The sequence below is a fragment of the Anopheles marshallii genome, chromosome X (genome assembly GCF_943734725.1).
Source record: "Anopheles marshallii chromosome X, idAnoMarsDA_429_01, whole genome shotgun sequence".
Lineage (NCBI taxonomy): Eukaryota > Metazoa > Arthropoda > Insecta > Diptera > Culicidae > Anopheles > Anopheles marshallii.
Genome location: NC_071325.1, coordinates 7,416,882 through 7,435,590, shown reverse-complemented (window position 1 = coordinate 7,435,590; position 18,709 = coordinate 7,416,882). Strand labels below are relative to the sequence as shown.

At 45.0% G+C, this 18,709-nt stretch overlaps 1 protein-coding gene and 1 pseudogene across 1 annotated transcript; both read right to left on the bottom strand.

Annotated features, from left to right (window-relative positions):
• Positions 1-4,719: 4,719 nt before the first annotated feature.
• Positions 4,720-9,242, bottom strand: LOC128718637 (uncharacterized; annotated as a pseudogene).
• An 859-nt stretch (positions 9,243-10,101) lies between these two features.
• Positions 10,102-14,002, bottom strand: LOC128718615 (uncharacterized). The gene is made up of 5 exons (XM_053812240.1): positions 13,943-14,002; positions 13,512-13,811; positions 13,401-13,450; positions 12,664-13,285; positions 10,102-12,420 (listed from the first exon to the last, which is right to left on the bottom strand). The coding sequence occupies exons 1-5, from the start codon at positions 14,000-14,002 to the stop codon at positions 10,102-10,104; spliced, it is 3,351 nt and encodes a 1,116-aa protein (XP_053668215.1).
• Between the last annotated feature and the right edge of the window lie 4,707 nt (positions 14,003-18,709).

Genomic DNA, 18,709 nt, shown 5'->3' with positions numbered 1-18,709 from the left:
TGCAAACATGCGCTCCGTGACGGGCACGTGGGAAAGGGGCCCACGTTCGGTTGTTTGAACATGTTCACGCCGCGCAAAAATACACACTAATTTGCAGTTGGATGGTAATTGCAACACTCGACATCTTCATTAAGAGGTGAGGAAATGTTGTGTCTCCCTTTGGAACTTGAACCCGGGACCTCACTTATGTGTTATAACTCATGAACAGCTTTTATTACATGTTTAGTATTATATTCTTCTGTAAAAACCGAGCTCACTCCTTGTCGATACACTTTGACACCCCTGAACGTTAGCGAAGTAGCAATTATTTCCGGTAGAGGGCGATAGCGATCCCGATCATCGTAACGAGCCATTCCGAGCCAAAAGGGGCCTCTTTTGTTATCAGATTATGACAGCAAGAGTTCTTGTAAGATCACATTGAAGAACTTCACCTAGTATAGTTGAGATCCAAAATGCTCAAAATACACGCTGAAGACCGTTTTATACAAGTCTTTTCAACTAGACGAGTTTAAAGTTGGGGCTAGTTAGTCTACTGCAAGGACTTAGACTAATCTCCGTACTTCAAGGGTAATATTGATTATTACTGCACCTAAACATCACTACTTAGGTACTGTTCTTGAAAAATGTTTAGGATACTCAAGAAAGACTATCAACTTCTGTAAAAAAGTCCAAGAAGAAGGCTTGTGTGGTCATCAACTGTGTATTGCAGACCTTGAGAATATACCAATCAAGATTAAGCTCACAACATTAAGCTTTCTTTTTTTACAGATTTTTTTTTACAACTTCACATACATTGACGATCGCATACATGGAGTCATGAATATTTTCTTTATGGGCGGAAAAAAAACTGAGGCCCTCGGTTATTGAGAGGCTGCTTGATAGGACGTTAGTCGTCAAGGATATACTCAACCTTTGCATCTGAAGCTCAAGGATAAACTCTACGTCTTCATTATCACAAATGTCTGCTCAACAATGCACTATTCCAACTCTGGAACTACTGAGATCTTCAGCCTAGATAATGACTTCTACTACTTTTTTAGGCACTACAACCTCAAGAGGTCTAGGCCTGCCATCTCTGACCTTTTCTGACTTTGTTCACCCATAGCTGGATAGTACGGAAGATTAGTTTCGCAGGGATTCCTTGTGAAATGTACAGGAACGCACAAACCCTGGTGACTTGTGTACACTATCCTTATGTATATCTTTAGTAAGTCAATATATGAAAAACCTGACGTCCATAAAAATGACACTTCAAAGGGACAAAACTATTTTCTGAGTTTATTGCTATAATTCCTCGAACAACTTCGTCCAAAGAAACAATCAAATTTAAATATCTGTTATGTACGCCTGTGCAGTTCTTTCTATGTGCAGGAAGAGCCTGAATCTCAATGGCATTAAATGCGTTTACCAAACATGATAACCTCAGCACAACTTATCTCTTGATTCTGCACGGGATCTTCTAGCTGTTTGCCTGAGTATGCATGTTGCACAAAGCATCTTAAACGTCTATCTTGCAGTGAATATTACTTTTAAAAGGACTCTTTGTGCCTTTATAACGACACTCGAATCGTTCATCACACTCCAGGTGGTTTTGTACCATTCAAGTGCACTTTCCAAAACCCATCCCTTTTACATATGGCACAACACTGCACGCGGGCGTGTGTGCATTCAACTCCGTACCGTTTATCCTCCCAATCCTCTGCCAGTATCAAGTGTGTCTTTGCTATACCACACACAAGCAAAATAATAAAAAAACAAAATCGCAACACCAAAACCAAACCAATTCCAACCTCGTTAAGCGAAAAACAAAATGAAGTGGAAACACATGGAACACCGGGACGCTGGCACTTCCGGACAAAGTTTAGCCTTTTCGCCCGTTTGCTGTTTGTGCTTTGTGCGAAAACTTTCCCTACCGTGTGCGGGATGGGGATATTATTCTAAGTAAAACCTCGGCATAAAAGGACACCCGATGAAAGCAAACAACCCCCCGCGGAAGTATTTTTCAATTCTGCGCCACGCGTTTCGAACCGTCAGTTGTCGGGCGGGCATGATTTGTGGAAATTTTATTCAAATATTGCACCGTCTGAGCGTGTTCAGTGCTGGTATGTTTTGACCTCGGGAAGGATGAGTTGCCCAGACGTGATGGCGCTGGACGCCAAATCTGGTAACGAATCGAACGATTGCAAGATGCATTTGTTCCTTGCAGTTTTTTAATATATTTTTTTAAGAAAAATTAAAAAGTTCTTCTCTAAATCTTCGAGATTTCGACAACAAATTCCACACACATAAATTGGAACGGGAAAAAGTGAGGTTAGAAACGTATCTCGCACATATCCCCCGCATGGGGCAAACGCATTATCACACACGCTTCTTGTGGGTTCCCCGCGGTGTGACGAGTTTGGAAACCTCTCAACTCTCCGTCCGTCATCTAATTTGGTTTGCCGAGTACAAATGAGCCGTACATGAGCTGTCAATCTCTGGCACCGCTAAAACCGTACGACACGCGTCAGTCTCGTAAACTTCGAGCTACGGCAGGCACCAACCAAAAAGCGGCACACTCGGTTCGAGCACATTTTACGATCACCACGTATGACATGTAATCTTGGTCATAATCGTAAAAAAAATGAACCAAAAACCTCAGTACCGCGCAGCATGCGTCCCGGGGGACATTCCGGCAGATGTGGTTGGGTGGTGACTAAATTAAATTAATCTCGCACCCGGTCGGGCCCATACGTATGCGATATCAGCTTCTTAACGGGTTCGGCAGGCTTGCTTTCACCCATCGGGTTGTTTTGCTTATCAATTTCCGCACTTCATTTCAAGATCGTACACACATCGACCAACATCGAGTCAACGCGTAATAACGTGTGATGTAACGTTCAATCACGCTGTGCACATGACGCCGCCAGCAGTACGTGTCTGGCTTTATCCAATTTGTAGCCACGGTCACATACGGTTGATAGGAAATGAATCGCGACACCGCTATGGAAAGGTCACACGATCATCACGTCACTCATCCTGTCCCTATTGCATACATACAGGAACTACGAGACCTTCCGCAAGCAACCATCACACCGGGGCCATTTAATCGTGCTGCAGCGGGTAGAGAGAGGGAAAAAAATGGCCGGTGAAAGTGGCGTAGAGCGTCCAACGGGTGTGCAAGCATTAACGGGGGATTAACAATTTAAATTATTTCAGCTTATTGAATGTCATAACTGTCAACCCCTGGTGCGATGGGTGAGCAAAAGGGGGATGCTGGAAGGATCCGCCGAGGTGAAATTAAATCAAACAATTGGCAGGGACTAATTTGCATCACAATAGCCCAGTCACCCCTAACAGAGGGGGTAGCAACGAGGTAAGGGTGGTAAAAAACCATATCAAATGAAATTCGGGAAACACCAAGATGCCCGACCAAATCAAGGGATTTTGCGTTACCCGTGCTCTTATGGGGCGGGGTGAGGTAGGGGAGAGGTTCACACTGCCCTAAAGTGGAAAAAAATTCCACCTTACCGAAACAATTCTTACACCAAAAAGCGTCCAGGCCAGACGAAAGAAATCACTGCACTCCACGTTTGCGATGCGTGTGGCCTACCTTTCAGGCGCAATCATGAGATCGGAACGCTCTGGCTCTCACCTCTCCCCTTCTATCCCTCCTTTATGCGTGTTATTACTTATAATTTACGAATTTTCACAATTTATTGACACTATTATAAACATAATTTGCATAGATTTGCATGCTAATAGTTGTAGCGCAGTCGAGTGCCGCACCCTCCGCTAAAACCCGGCAGCAAAACAAGGACGTCTAAGTGAAACGATTCGCCGACAGTGACACACCGAAAATGTCCTGTCACACAGTGCGCCAAAAAAAGGGGGAAGAAGGTTGGTGTTCTTTTTTTCCACAAACGCTCTCCTTCTCAACCTCAACCCCCTATCACAATTTTGCACAGAACCTGCCTGGTAGAGGTGGAAATAAAAAAAAAACCCTCCTGCTTATCGGACGGACCCTTCGGGGCGACAGTTCCGACGGAACTGCTAAACCCAAATCAGATCATTATATTACTGTACATTTCCATCAGCAGATCTAGCAGCATAATTTAACAGGTTGGCAGTGCGCAGTGTGGTACAATTGGTTTTTGACTTTCTCATTCTTCTGTATTTTTTATTATATTTTTTTCATCTTCGTCACCTTTTAAACAAGGGTTTTTTCCCGCTTTGTGTTTCATTATAAAATTATACTTGCACCGTGTTTGAGCAGTGTGAACAGGTGTTTGTTTTTACCCTTCTGACACTTGGCGGCCCGGTGGCTTGATGATAGCGGCGCCGGTCTTCACACGAACGGACCGAACCAAAATCCAATCCGGACCAATCCCCCCCGTAAGCAGGACTGACCATCCAGCTACTGGTAAATAAAGAAATAGCAGGGCTTACACCTCTTGAGATTGTTGTTACCGATAAAATAGAAGAAGACACTTGGCGCACACTGCACTGATAACGCTGGTGAGCAAAATCACAGATTCGTTGAACGATGCAGATGTAATACAGTGTCGCTCTTTACCACGATGTGATAAATGAACTATTGTCAACGTTTTCTAATCAAACTGCACAGCTAAACAATGCTTTACTTGCGTGAGGCTCTTTTGCCTTAGGATTAATGGCTATGGCAAACTAAGTCAATAACTAGCGCTATCTTATCAAATCTTAAGCCGAGTACCTGATTGTCTAGCGATCTCCCATTTGTTGCTCAGCAATCGCCTTCTTTAAACCCTTTCGGACACGTTTTACTGCCTTGCGCTTAAACCGCTTATCCCGGGCAGGTTGTGTGTCCCTGCGCATTTCCTGGTGTTCCTTGCGTCGCAACAACTCTAGCACCGTTTTCAGCTGCCCTTTGACATCAGTAAGCTCCCGCAGTACGTCTTCTTCAGTCTGGGTCGGTAGTATTTCGCAACGGGGCTTTCTGGGTGGTCCGGTACTGACCGTACGCTGTTGTCGCTGTTGATTAGCAGAAACGTTGATGTTGACCGGCGTTACCGGCACCTCCGTGGTGGGTGTCCCTTTGGACGCAACAAGGGAAGCGATTGCTTGCTGCTTCTCTATGATGGCTAACGCTTCGTCTACCACCACCTGTTCCTGACGCATAAACAGTGCCAGACGGAAGAAGCGTACGTCAAACACATAGTTACAAGCGTCACTCGTTAGCAGCCAGGGAAACTTGGAAAGAGATTTTTCCAACACTTTTTGCTTTGCAGGATTTCCAGCGGGCACAATCTGGACGGAACACTGTGACGACCCGTGCAGCCGTTTATTGGCAACACCCTGTACACTATTAGGTGCTGCACTCGATCCTTGGACACTTTTTGCAGGTTGCTTCGCTTTCACCTTGACATGTACCACTATTTTACGGTACTCCTTCGTCTTAATGTGTATGCGGCACTGATACTCGGAGAAAAATGGCTTCGGAAAGCAACGCTTCAGCCAGGCCGGGTACACATTCGCGACGCCTCGTTCGTACTGCTCGAGCAGCATCACCTTCTTGCTGATGCTAATCAACTCCGACTCCTCCCGAATCGCGGCAATGTCACTAACCGCGAGACCGTTGATCAAGTTAAGGATAACGATCGGTGCGAAGAATAGAAACACTATAAACAACAGCATCTTGCCACCTTCAAAATCAATGGCCGCCGCCTCAAATTCGCCGGTCGTCATCACCAGCGTTTTCACGGTGGCGTTCCAGAACGAGCGGAAATTATTGAAATTATCCTCCGCGCAGTCATCTTTATCGCAGTTTTGTTTTTGCTCCTCCGGTGACTGATTGTACGTGAGATGGAACGCATAGATGAACGCACCGATCAGTGGCATAAAGAGAAGGAAGCTTTTGAGAAAATTTTTCGAAACCGTCTTAAACATGTACATCATCGTGGCGAGACTGTTCGACTGTAGCGATCCCATCAGAAAGGTGAGCTGCATGGCCAGGCTGATAATTACAAACGACGACATCAACCCGTGACAGCCGATTCCTAATACCACCGCCATCACTATCCCATTCACTATATCCAACACATTCTCGAACGAAAGATACGACCGTCGTAGGAACAACAACTGCAGGAGCTCCCGTATCACTACAAACACAACACCAAAGATGCTTAACACCAACCACACGGTGCTGGGACCATCGGCCGAACAAGCGGTGAGTGAGTAATGGCCAAAGAACACGATCGTTAGGGCAGTGAGTAGCAGATTGAGGTAGTTCCAGTGGCATAATCGCGTCCACTTTACCATAATGAAGGTGTACAGGACAGGATGGATGAGCAACCGTTTCAATTCCTTCGATTGGGCGATTTGACGCAAGGTCGTCATTTCGGTCACGGTGCTCGTGAACTTATGTGGTTGTGTATTCGTTTTATCCATTCGCTGTATCATCTTCCAACTACGATGCTGTTTTCTCAACCTGTTGAATACAGTAACGTCGGCATTGACGGTATGGTTGCCGACACCTTGTAAGGCTTTGTCTTGCAACGGTGAGTAGAACCCGTTCAGATTGAAGCGTATCTCGTCACGATCTGGTATCGACCGCTTTAAGTCAATCTCTATACATTGGTCGAGATATTTCTTCCAGAACCCGTACGTGCCGTAGTCGAGTGGTGTTAGGTTATCATTGTTTCGCATACCCAAATAGGTATGCCGTTGGCGCAATAATGCCAGTGCTACCGAATCGAACCCGTATTTGAGCGCCAGATGTAACGATGTATTGCCGGAGTTGTCCTTCTTCGACATGTGGATCGTTTCCTGAGTGGCTAGGTACTCTGCGCACGCGAGCAACGCATCCCGCTCCTCAATGCGTCGCTTCGAATCATACGCTTTGGTGATCGTTACCACCAGCAGTGGATCATCGTTGAGCACGATCAGATCGGATATCTTGGCCAAGAATCGCTGCAACAGGGGTAAATCCGCCATCAGGCAGAGCTTCTTTAGCAAACCTTTCAGCTCTACGCGATGCTCCAGCTCCGAGCCATTCTGCACTTCCACACTCTCCAACCTACTGTATTCCCGGTTCAGGTCGACACTGCTCGTACCGGGGGCAGTGGATTCTTTTGCAAGATTATTTCCAACTCGTGTGGATTTGCGCTGGACAATCTTGAAGATGTTTTTCTCACCGCGATCTAGAATAAATCGTACGCAGTCGGACAACTTCTGGTCGCAAGCCGTGTGCAACAGCAATCGTATCACTTTCTTCACATTCCCCTCGTTTACTTTAAAATCCCTCATGTGGACGTCAAACTTGGTGCGGTCGGTGTAACGTAAAAAGATTTCCAGCAGCTCCACAGTGACTATCACGTCGGGATTGTTGTTGAAGAATCCGACCACGCGCTCGTTGCGGTCGTTAACACTGCATATGGCCAGCGCACCGGGCGCTAACTTAACGCACTCTTCAACGAACGAGCGCGTTTCTTCGTGTCCGCAATGCTTTAGCAACAGGTCAAACGGTAGCTTCATGTGTATGCTGCAGATGTTAAAGTCCGCTCCTGCCTGCAACAGGCGTATAATGATTGACCGGATATTTTCCAACCAGCCAGGAGGACACGCTTGCATCGATTTCCGCATACACTGGTCGTAGTTTTCGCACAGCAGCGTAAGCGCTGTTTGCTTGAAACTGTTGCGCAGATTCACATCGGTAACTCCATTGGGGCGCTCTAGCAGCCAATCGAGAAAGTCACTGTTCAGTTGAAGTACGGCATAATGTATCGGAGCACTTGGTTTCATTGCGTCTGATTTTGATTTAGGGTTGTTTTTCGGTGCGGTGTTCTAAAATGGAAATATCACACGTTAGAGACTAAAGCTCTGTCGAACCATTCATCACAAATACCTCATTCTCCGCATTGAACCTGATAATGAAGCGTTCCAGATAGTCACGATACATAACAATGTCCTCCAGCATCTGTACCAACACCGGTTGAAGACGTGCATAGTAAAGGAAACTTTTCGGTTCCGGGATCGTATTTGGAGCGTCCCACACCTTCATAAACTCTACCAAATATTCAAGCCGCTCCAACTTTTCATCTTGCAGCAGCAGATCGAACCGCTCCAAACTTTCACTAGTCGGTGGAATGATACTAATAGCGGCCTTGAACTGTTGCTCGAAATTCGTCTGCAATAAAAAAGATATTCCACCGTGAACAAACGAGCACGGCACCCCCGAGCGCCTGAATAATCCACACTCGATGAATCACTCGCAGTCCCTCTCACTAGCGCCATTACTCCACACATCTCACCACTCACTTACCTCAAGTGTTTTTCGTTCTTGTCGTAACAATGCTCTGCCTCTGGCTTGACGCCCAACCTCCTCTTGCTGTTCCACTTGCATGTGCGAACCTCCTGGACATCAAATAGACTCATATGTGATTCATAGTCGATACAGAATAGTTTAAGAACTAATTCAATTTACCTTTCCCCATTTTTAGATAAACACGACGCACTTCTCCGTCTCGGGCATCCAAACCGGTTAACAGAATAAATGGAACTGCATGCATGTGACTGCTCGCACTGTTGGTTCTGGGCCTCTCCCGGCGTTTTCATCAATACACTGCTAAAGATAGGTCGATGTGACGGCACAGGCCCCAATGTGCGTGAGAACGATCAGTGTCCACGCGAGTGCTGAGAGAGAGTGGAGCGCTACGAACACACGATCGTGTGGGGGTTGTGCCTCCAACACCGTCATGGGGAATTTGCGGCTCTACGCAATTAACACACAACCACACACGCCACGCAATGCCGCCAGATAACACACGTTATTCTCGTGGAACGTGAATTCTGAGCGTGTACACCAGATGAGATGAGAAATTTGTCTCACACTCTCTCGCTCTTTCATGATTTCAGCATGCTTGAGCGTCCGTTTAAGCCGGTTGCGTGACACGGCAGTAAACAATGTGGTTTTTTCAGTGCTGCGTACGTCACTCTTCGTAGCACTAAAGTTGGTGTCAAAAGCATTGTTCAAACAACTTTAAATTCTAAAATTAGTTCCTTTTTGTAGGCATGGAGGAACGAATACGCGCTTATTACTCATCACCTGGTACGTGACAAAATGGCTCACTGACTGTTCGTGGTGTTACCATGAGACAGATCGACTCCACGTACCACGCTTGTAGATCGTACCGGTAAAGACCCATATCGTTCAGAAGGTTGAATGCCGAATGTGGACAATTTCGTTTTACCACACCCGTCTCTAGTAGCAGCTCAAAACTCCACATGGGGCCATCCTATGCTGTATTCTATTTATAAGCGACATCAGTGGTGGTTTTGACCTAGACATTATTCGAATGCCGCGCGCGATTTGATACCACTACAACGTGGCGATAAAAGTCTCATCGACCACGGAAAGACCGAGAAGAAACATCTTCATCGAACATCCAAAGTCGTTATCGTCCGACAATATGGAAAAGTAGTCGACCTAACCAAACCAATCAAGATCAAATCTATATACCATCTATCAGTTGAACTAAAGATAAGAAGCAAATACATAGAAACAGAACAGATCTGGAAACGAAGGTTGGAAAAGTGAAGGAACTTAAGAGTTATTGAACTCAACTGCAAGGTGGCATTGACTAAGGTGGCGAAACTGACACGAACGTTATTTGATTCGATTTGGGAAATCTTTTCAAATTTTTTGTTCGCAGAGAAACAAATATCTTACATGTTTATATGGTTTCATGTTTATTTCTATGGCAGGTTGGTTTGATGTGAAATAGAGGTAGCGGTTGCAGAACAGAAACTTTTGCTCATTTCATGCACATTTTGTAGCATGAATAGTATTATCAAATCTGGGGCAGCCCGATGGCATGATGGTAGCGGCGCCGGTCTTCACACGAACGGAACGGACCAAAATCCCATCCGGGTCAATCCCCCGTACGCAGAACTGATTATCCGGCTACGTGGTAAAATAAGACGATACGGTCAGGCCGTTCTAACGAAAGAAAAGTATTATCAAATCTATTCTCAAGGCTGCCACCAGACGGGTTACCTTATCTACTAATCGCTCAGTCGTTACTCAGTAATCGTCTTCTTCAAACCCACTCAGAAGCTCACTTTTTTGTTTTGCACTTAAAACTCTTAGGGCGAGCTTGCTGTGCAACCTTGGGCTTGCCCAGCAATTCCTTGCAGTCTCACCAACTCTAGCACCGGTTTCAACTGCTCCAGCATATCTGATACCGATTTCAGCTGCACCTCCTGTACCGTTTTCAGTTGCTCCTTCAGATCAGCTAGCTTCCGCAATACGTCATCTTCGCCCTGAGCCGATAGTTTATCAATCCGCTGTTTGCTAGAAGGTCCGTGACTAACCGCACACTGTTGCCGATCCTTATCAGCAAGTATGTTGCTAATCGGCGGCTCCGCGGTGGGTCGACCTTTGGACGCACCGTGGGATGCGTTCCCATTTCGTTTCTCGATGATGTCTAACGCTTCGTCAACAATCGATTGATCCAAATACATGAACAATGCTTCGCGTATAAAACTTATTTCCAAACAGCTATTACCTGTATCACATGTGAAGAGCGAGGGAAACTTTGCAATTGGCTTTTCCAACATTTTCGTGTTGACCGTTTCAGACTTTTCGTTCCTTCCGTTTGAAGTAATCTCAGACTTTCTCTTCGAAGCTTTCCGGCCATTGTTTGTATTCGAGACATCAGGTTTTGGCGATTCGTGCAACACATTGTTGGAATTATTCTGCACATCCTGTACAGGTTTCGCCTCCGAATAGTGATCACTTTTTGGGATTTTCTTGTGTTCCTCATTTTGACCCTTAATGAGCACTATTTTGTTGAATTCCTTCGTCTTTACGTGTATCCAGCACTGATACTCGGAGAAAAATGGCTTCGGAAAACAACGCTTCAGCCAGGCCGGGTACACATTCGCGACGCCTCGTTCGTACTGCTCGAGCAGCATCACCTTCTTGCTGATGCTAATCAACTCCGACTCCTCCCGAATCGCGGCAATGTCACTAACCGCGAGACCGTTGATCAAGTTAAGGATAACGATCGGTGCGAAGAATAGAAACGCTATAAACAACAACATCTTGCCACCTTCAAAATCGAGGTCCGCCGCATCAAATTCGCCGGTTGTCATTACCAGCGTCTTCACGGTGGCGTTCCAGAACGAGCGGAAATTATTGAAGTCATCCTCCGCGCAGCCATCTTTATCGCAGTTTTGTTTTTGCTCCTCCGGTGACTGATTGTACGTGAGATGGAACGCATAGATGAAAGCAAGAATCAATGGTGAAAAGAAACCAAAGCTTATGAGAAAATTCAACGAAACCGTCTTAAACATGTATATAATTGTAGCGAATTTAGTTGGGTAAACCGATCCCAGCAGAAAGGTGAGCTGCATGGCCAGGCTGATAATTGCAAACGACGACATCAACCCGTGACAGCCGATTCCTAATACCACCGCCATCACTATCGCATTCACTATATCCAACACATTCTCGAACGAAAGATACGACCGTCGTAGAAACAACAACTGCAGGAGCTCCCGTATCACTACAAACACAACACCAAAGATGCTTAACACCAACCACACGGTGCTGGGACCATCGGCTGAACAAGCGGTAAGTGAGTAAAAGCTAAAGGACAGGGTCGTGAAAGTCGTGAGCAGCAGGTTCAGGAAGTTCCATTGGCATAATCGCATCCACTTCACCATAATGAATGTATTTAGGACAGGATGCAGGAGCAAACGCTTTAGCTCCTTTGAATTAGCAATATGCTGCAGGGTCGTCATTTCGGTGGCGGTTTTCGTGGAATTGTGCTGTATGCATCTTTCCACCTTGTGCAGAATCCTCTTCCAACAGTTTGTGGAGCCGTTACCAGCACTTTCATTGGTAGAATTGGAAACAACTGGAGCGCTTTTGTATTGCAATGGAGGGTAGAACCCGTTCATGTTGAAGCGTATCTCGTCGCGGTCTGGTATCAACCGCTTAGAATTAACCTCGATACATGAGTCGAAATAGTTCTTGAAGAAGTCGTACGTCCCACAGTCGAGTGGAGTTTGGTTGTCTTTGTTACTCATACCCAAATAGGAATACCACTGACACAACAGCAACTGTGCTACCGAATCGAACCCGTATTTGAGCGCCAGATGTAACGATGTATTGCCGGAGTTGTCCTTTTTAGACATGTTCAGCGTTTTCTGAGCGGCTAGATACTCTGCGCAAGCTAGCAGCGCGTTCTTTTCCTGAAAACAGTTGTGGGTATAGTGCGCTTTCCTGAGCGTATGGATCAGTAGCGCATCTTCGTTTAGCAAAATGGGATCGGATATCTTAGTCAAGAATCGCTGCAACAAGGACAGATCCCCCATCAGGCAGATCTTCTTTAGCAAACCTTTCAGCTCCAAGCGGTGTTCTAGTTCGAAACCTTTCTTCTCCTTGGTACCCTTTACCTCGCTAGACCCAGGGTTCTCGACCGAAATGCTCGAACTGGGGACAAGTTTCTCGATTGCAACATCACTCGGTTCGTTGACAGCACCTCTGCTACCTGTGACTGGATCCTCAATTATAACACCATTAGAAACCTCCACAACGGTACGTTTAACAGGAGTTTTCTTTTTTCTTTCATTATTTAGGATCTCGGTACCATTGCTAGTACCGGGAGCAGGTTGATCAGTTGTGACATTAGTCCTAGCTTCAGTGTTTGAGGTATGGACCACCTTGAAGATGTCTTTCTCACCCCGAGCTAGAATAAATCGTACGCAGTCGGACAACTTCTGGTCGCAAGCCGTGTGCAACAGCAATCGTATCACTTTCTTCACATTCCCCTCGTTTACTTTAAAATCCCTCATGTGGACGTCAAACTTGGTGCGGTCGGTGTAACGTAAAAAGATTTCCAGCAGCTCCACAGTGACTATCACGTCGGGATTGTTGTTGAAGAATCCGACCACGCGCTCGTTGCGGTCGTTAACACTGCATATGGCCAGCGCACCGGGCGCTAACTTAACGCACTCTTCAACGAACGAGCGCGTTTCTTCGTGTCCGCAATGCTTAAGCAACAGGTCAAACGGCAGCTTCATGTGTATGCTGCAGATGTTAAAGTCCGCTCCTGCATTCAGCAACTTCTTGACAAGGATCTTGATTTTCTCCAACCGATTTGAAGGTTTTTGCATACACTGGTCGTAGTTTTCACACAACAGCATAAGCCCTGTTCTTTTGAAGCTGTCCCGAAGATTCACATCTATATTTGGGCGCGCTAGCAGCCAGTCGAGAAAGTCACCGTTCAGTTGAAGTACGGCATAATGTATCGGAGCGCTGAATTTCATTGTGAGTGATTTTGAATCTGAATTGTGTTCTGGAGTGTTCTAAAATGGAAATATCACACGTTAGCGACTATAGCTCTATCGAACAAATCGCCACAAATACCTCAACTGGTTTCATTGCGTCAGATTCTGACTTGGGGGTTTGGTTCGGTGCAGTGTTCTAAAATGGAAAGATCATACGTTAGAGACTAAAACTCTATCGAACCATTCGCTACAAATACCTCATTTTCCGCATTGAACCGGATAATAAAGCGCTTCAAGTAGTCCTGATATTTATGAGAGTTCTTCAGCATCTGTACCAACACCGGTTGAAGGCGTGCGTAATAAAGGAAGCTTTTCGGTAGCGGTATCGCATTTGGCGACTCCCAATACTTCTTTTCCTCTATTAAAACTTCAAGCCGCTTCAACCGATCATCTTGTAGCAAACTGTCGAACTCTTTCAAATGTTTAACGTTCGAATCTTCCTCGTCGTTCAATTGAACTTTATCAATGATTTCCTTGAACTTGTTGGAGAAATATGCCTGCAATAAACATACCTATACCTTTAGCAAACCACTCTACTTCAAACACCTGCATGAACACGATGAATAACTCTCTGATGCTCTCACTAGCGGCATTGCACACATAACACACGGTATCACCAATAACTTACCTCAAGTGTTTTACGATCCATTGGTGTTTCACTTTGCTCGTTGGCTTCAATAGTGCCCATCTCAAGATCTACTGGTCTGTACGAGCTTACTCGACGTATAAATGATAAAACTAACAAAAGTTCACGTATTATTCTGAGGTACGACTGTGTAGTCTCAGATTAAATGCAACATTTACCTGTCTCCATTTTTTGGCACATACACCGAACGTCACGAGCCTCCAAACCGGTCAACAGTATTAATGGCACTGCCGATTAGAAGCTTATGATAGCGTACACTGATGGTTGTCTCTCCCTCCCTCCCTATCTCTCTCTCGCTCTCTCGCTCTCTGTCATTTCTTTCAGAATTCTTCTTCTCAACCTCGCCTAACAGACCCTATACAGACTAGTGATGGAAAAAAACGGCTCCGGTTCCTATAGAAAGCAAGATAGCACTCATAGTGGGGCGCAATACACACATGATTGTGTGGGGTTCTCTTCTGCCAACTCCATCAAGGGGAACTCCCAGTTCCGCAAAAAATCTACATACACACACACATGCTTGTTGTTGATTCGAATTAATACTTAACATAAATGCATTAATCACACGATGTCATTCATAAAGGGTTTTTGATCTTGATTTGTTTGGTTAGGTCGACTATATCAAATCATGCGCGGAGTTTGCATAATGTTATTATTATTATTTTGAATTTAAGAGACCTTGACCTCCCGGCTGCAATCATCTTTTTCGCATAATGGCTAGGTCAAAACCACCACTGATGTCGCTTATAAATAGAATACAGCATAGGATGGCCCCATGTGGAGTTTTGAGCTGCTACTAGAGACGGGTGTGGTAAAACGAAATTGTCCACATTCGGCATTCAACCTTCTGAACGATATGGGTCTTTACCGGTACGATCTACAAGCGTGGTACGTGGAGTCGATCTGTCTCATGGTAACACCACGAACAGTCAGTGAGCCATTTTGTCACGTACCAGGTGATGAGTAATAAGCGCGTATTCGTTCCTCCATGCCTACAAAAAGGAACTAATTTTAGAATTTAAAGTTGTTTGAACAATGCTTTTGACACCAACTTTAGTGCTACGAAGAGTGACGTACGCAGCACTGAAAAAACCACATTGTTTACTGCCGTGTCACGCAACCGGCTTAAACGGACGCTCAAGCATGCTGAAATCGTGAAAGAGCGAGAGAGTGTGAGACAAATTCTCATCTCATCTTGTGTACACGCTCAGAATTCACGTTCCACGAGAATAACGTGTGTTATCTGGCGGCATTGCGTGGCGTGTGTGGTTGTGTGTTAATTGCGTAGAGCCGCAAATTCCCCATGACGGTGTTGGAGGCACAACCCCCACACGATCGTGTGTTCGTAGCGCTCCACTCTCTCTCAGCACTCGCGTGGACACTGATCGTTCTCACGCACATTGGGGCCTGTGCCGTCACATCGACCTATCTTTAGCAGTGTATTGATGAAAACGCCGGGAGAGGCCCAGAACCAACAGTGCGAGCAGTCACATGCATGCAGTTCCATTTATTCTGTTAACCGGTTTGGATGCCCGAGACGGAGAAGTGCGTCGTGTTTATCTAAAAATGGGGAAAGGTAAATTGAATTAGTTCTTAAACTATTCTGTTTCGACTATGAATCACATATGAGTCTATTTGATGTCCAGGAGGTTCGCACATGCAAGTGGAACAGCAAGAGGAGGTTGGGCGTCAAGCCAAAGGAAGAGCATTGTTACGACAAGAACGAAAAACACTTGAGGTAAGTGAGTGGTGAGATGTGTGGAGTAATGGCGCTAGTGAGAGGGACTGCGAGTGATTCATCGAGTGTGGATTATTCAGGCGCTCGGGGGTGCCGTGCTCGTTTGTTCACGGTGGAATATCTTTTTTATTGCAGACGAATTTCGAGCAACAGTTCAAGGCCGCTATTAGTATCATTCCACCGACTAGTGAAAGTTTGGAGCGGTTCGATCTGCTGCTGCAAGATGAAAAGTTGGAGCGGCTTGAATATTTGGTAGAGTTTATGAAGGTGTGGGACGCTCCAAATACGATCCCGGAACCGAAAAGTTTCCTTTACTATGCACGTCTTTAAACGGCGTTAATACAAATCCTGAAGGACACCTGCAAGTAACAAGACTTATTGGAGTGATTTATCTGGGGTAAGTCCATATGAAGAATAAGCTAAATGAATGATCTTTCCATTTTAGAACACCGCACCGAAACACAAATCGGAACAAAAATCACCCGCAATGAAACCAAGTGCTCCGATGCTCCCACAATGAAACAAAGTAAACCCCCAACTGCACGGAGACTTTCTCGACTGGCTGCTAGCGCGTTCTAGTCTATATGCTACTGGGACAAGTTCATTTACTCGGACCATTACCATAATGTTTTTGGAGAGAGTAGCGAACTTTTACATCTGTAACATGCTGCTGAAGCTGCCTGTGAAGCATTACAAACACAAGGAAAAGCGCTGTGGAAAAGAGTGTTCGATATACTACCCATCTGCGGTATTATCAAAGCGGTCAGCTGTGGCTGTGGCAGCCATCATGCCGGGACGCTTTACCCCGGTTTTTCATTTACCTATTCGGAAAAAAATCAATGGGTTTTGTAACTCCAGCTGACATTGGGGTAGATCACGGTCTAAGCCAGATTTTTTGTATGCGTTTTGACGTTTCCAGGCTTATTCGCTTACAGCTCGCCATACAAATGGCAAGCCAAGTTAAGCCTAGGAAAGAAGGATTAGATTGGTTTCTCAATGAAAGTACCCAAGTACCCAAAACCCAAACTCGACAAATGTCAAAACAAAGAATTTTGCTAGCTGGCCTGAGCCAAATTAGGCCAAGTTTACCGTGTGCGAAAAAGGTAAACAAATTTTTTTTAACGAATAGAACTGAAAAAGGATTATTTTGATAATCAGACATGTATATTATTTCAAATACATTGAAATTAATATCAAATTACTAAACTTAAATCGGTTTTTCTCAAATTTTAGTTTCACAAAAATGATCCCTTGTGTCATTCTTTATGTCAAAATGCTATGTCCTTTACGAATCTGTACAGAATGATACAGCCCGGTACCTGGATTATTTGACAGATACAGGCTTAAAGCTTAAGCTATCTAAATTTTGGGATGATCTACTCCATTTTTAGCAACCTAATCGAGTGCAATTGAAAAAGACCCGTCTCCTATCTTTCTCATCCCCAACAAGCAGCACAATCATCATCGGTGAAGTGAAGTTTATCATGGAAGAAATGGGGTAATGACAAAATGAGGAAAGTTTTAATATAGCAAAATTAAAACATTATCCTGACACGCGCACACACCAAACATCCAGTCGCATCATTATCATCTTGTGCAACATTTTGAGCGGTGGATGCCAATGTTGCCAGTTGAATTTTTACGATTGTGTCTATTGCTTCCCTTTTGCCATGTTTTATTATTGTCCATCTGGTTTTATCTATTCCCTTTGTTTTTTTTATATATATTATTTTTTTCTCTGATGGCTCTTTGTGCTATTTGTGTTTTACTGTTTGTTTTCTTTTCGCTGGGTGTGTTAATGTTACGGGTTGCATTTTTATTGCCGTTATTATCACTACTACCACCACTACTGTGTTGTCGGCTTTGGGGACGTTCCGTGTAAATACCTGCGGTTCTATTCCCTTCCTCACGACCCATTTTTCTTCTGATACTTCTTTTTCTCATTTTATTACCTATCCCGCACTATCATTTTTCTGCGTCGCATATATTTAACCAGTTGCGTTTGTTTGTTTTCAACCTTTATTTTTCTTGCCTTTCGTTCCATGTTTCATACGTTTTTGCTGCGTTCTTCTTTTGCGTTGTGTGTGTTTTCGGGTTTCGATTGTTTTTGTCCCTTCTTCTCGGTCGTTTTGTGCACATTAACATTTTGGCACTATTTGAAAGTCATAAAATTTTACTCATTTAACATTTTTTTTACCATTGTTTACTTTCTCCCGTGCTTTACCTTACTTTATCGTTTTTCCCCCATTCATTTGGTTTGGCCACATCCCTTCAATAATCTTCCTGCCTGGTCAGTGCAAGGATGGTAGTATTTCTTTTGGATAATGAATTCAGGACGCATCAGCAAAATGAAAAAAAAAACAATCCATGCGTCTGAACGACGTCCCGTTTATGTGTCAATTCGCAATTGTACGGGCCCATAAAAACTGCATCCGGTTGCGTAACGCCCGAGAATGGACGAGGCAATCGGTGCGATTAGACGTGCGGGGTTGCACAAACAACACGCGGAGCAAAATAGCTTCCCGCACGGTTGATTGGGGCAGGCCTACGGTTTAACCCTTCCCGAGGCACCCGACCGGCCGAGGGTTTCGGCCGCCCGTGGTCCGTGCGGTGGTCGGATCATTTACCGGTCGTAAAAGCGATGATGACGGTTCTACCGGTTTTGCTGAAGACTCTAGTGGCGCACTGTGCGATATAAACACGAAACAGGAGCGACCACACCTTCAGGCACGCGGTAGGCACGGTAGACGGATCTCCGGTAGGGTTGGAAAGATGGTATAAAAGAAAAAAAAGAAAACCGTGCTATAAAAATCCTTTCCCGCAGCAGTGGATGGCGCTGTTACAGTTTGATTACCTTCTTACAGCAAGCAGAACCGATAGAAATGGACAACGCCGTAAACGACTCATAACCCATAAACGCATCCATTTGCTAGCGGTGCGCACTGGAAACAATTCCCCGGCGAACCCGTACGCGTAAGGTGCTGAAACAACTTGAGTGCCATCGTTAGATT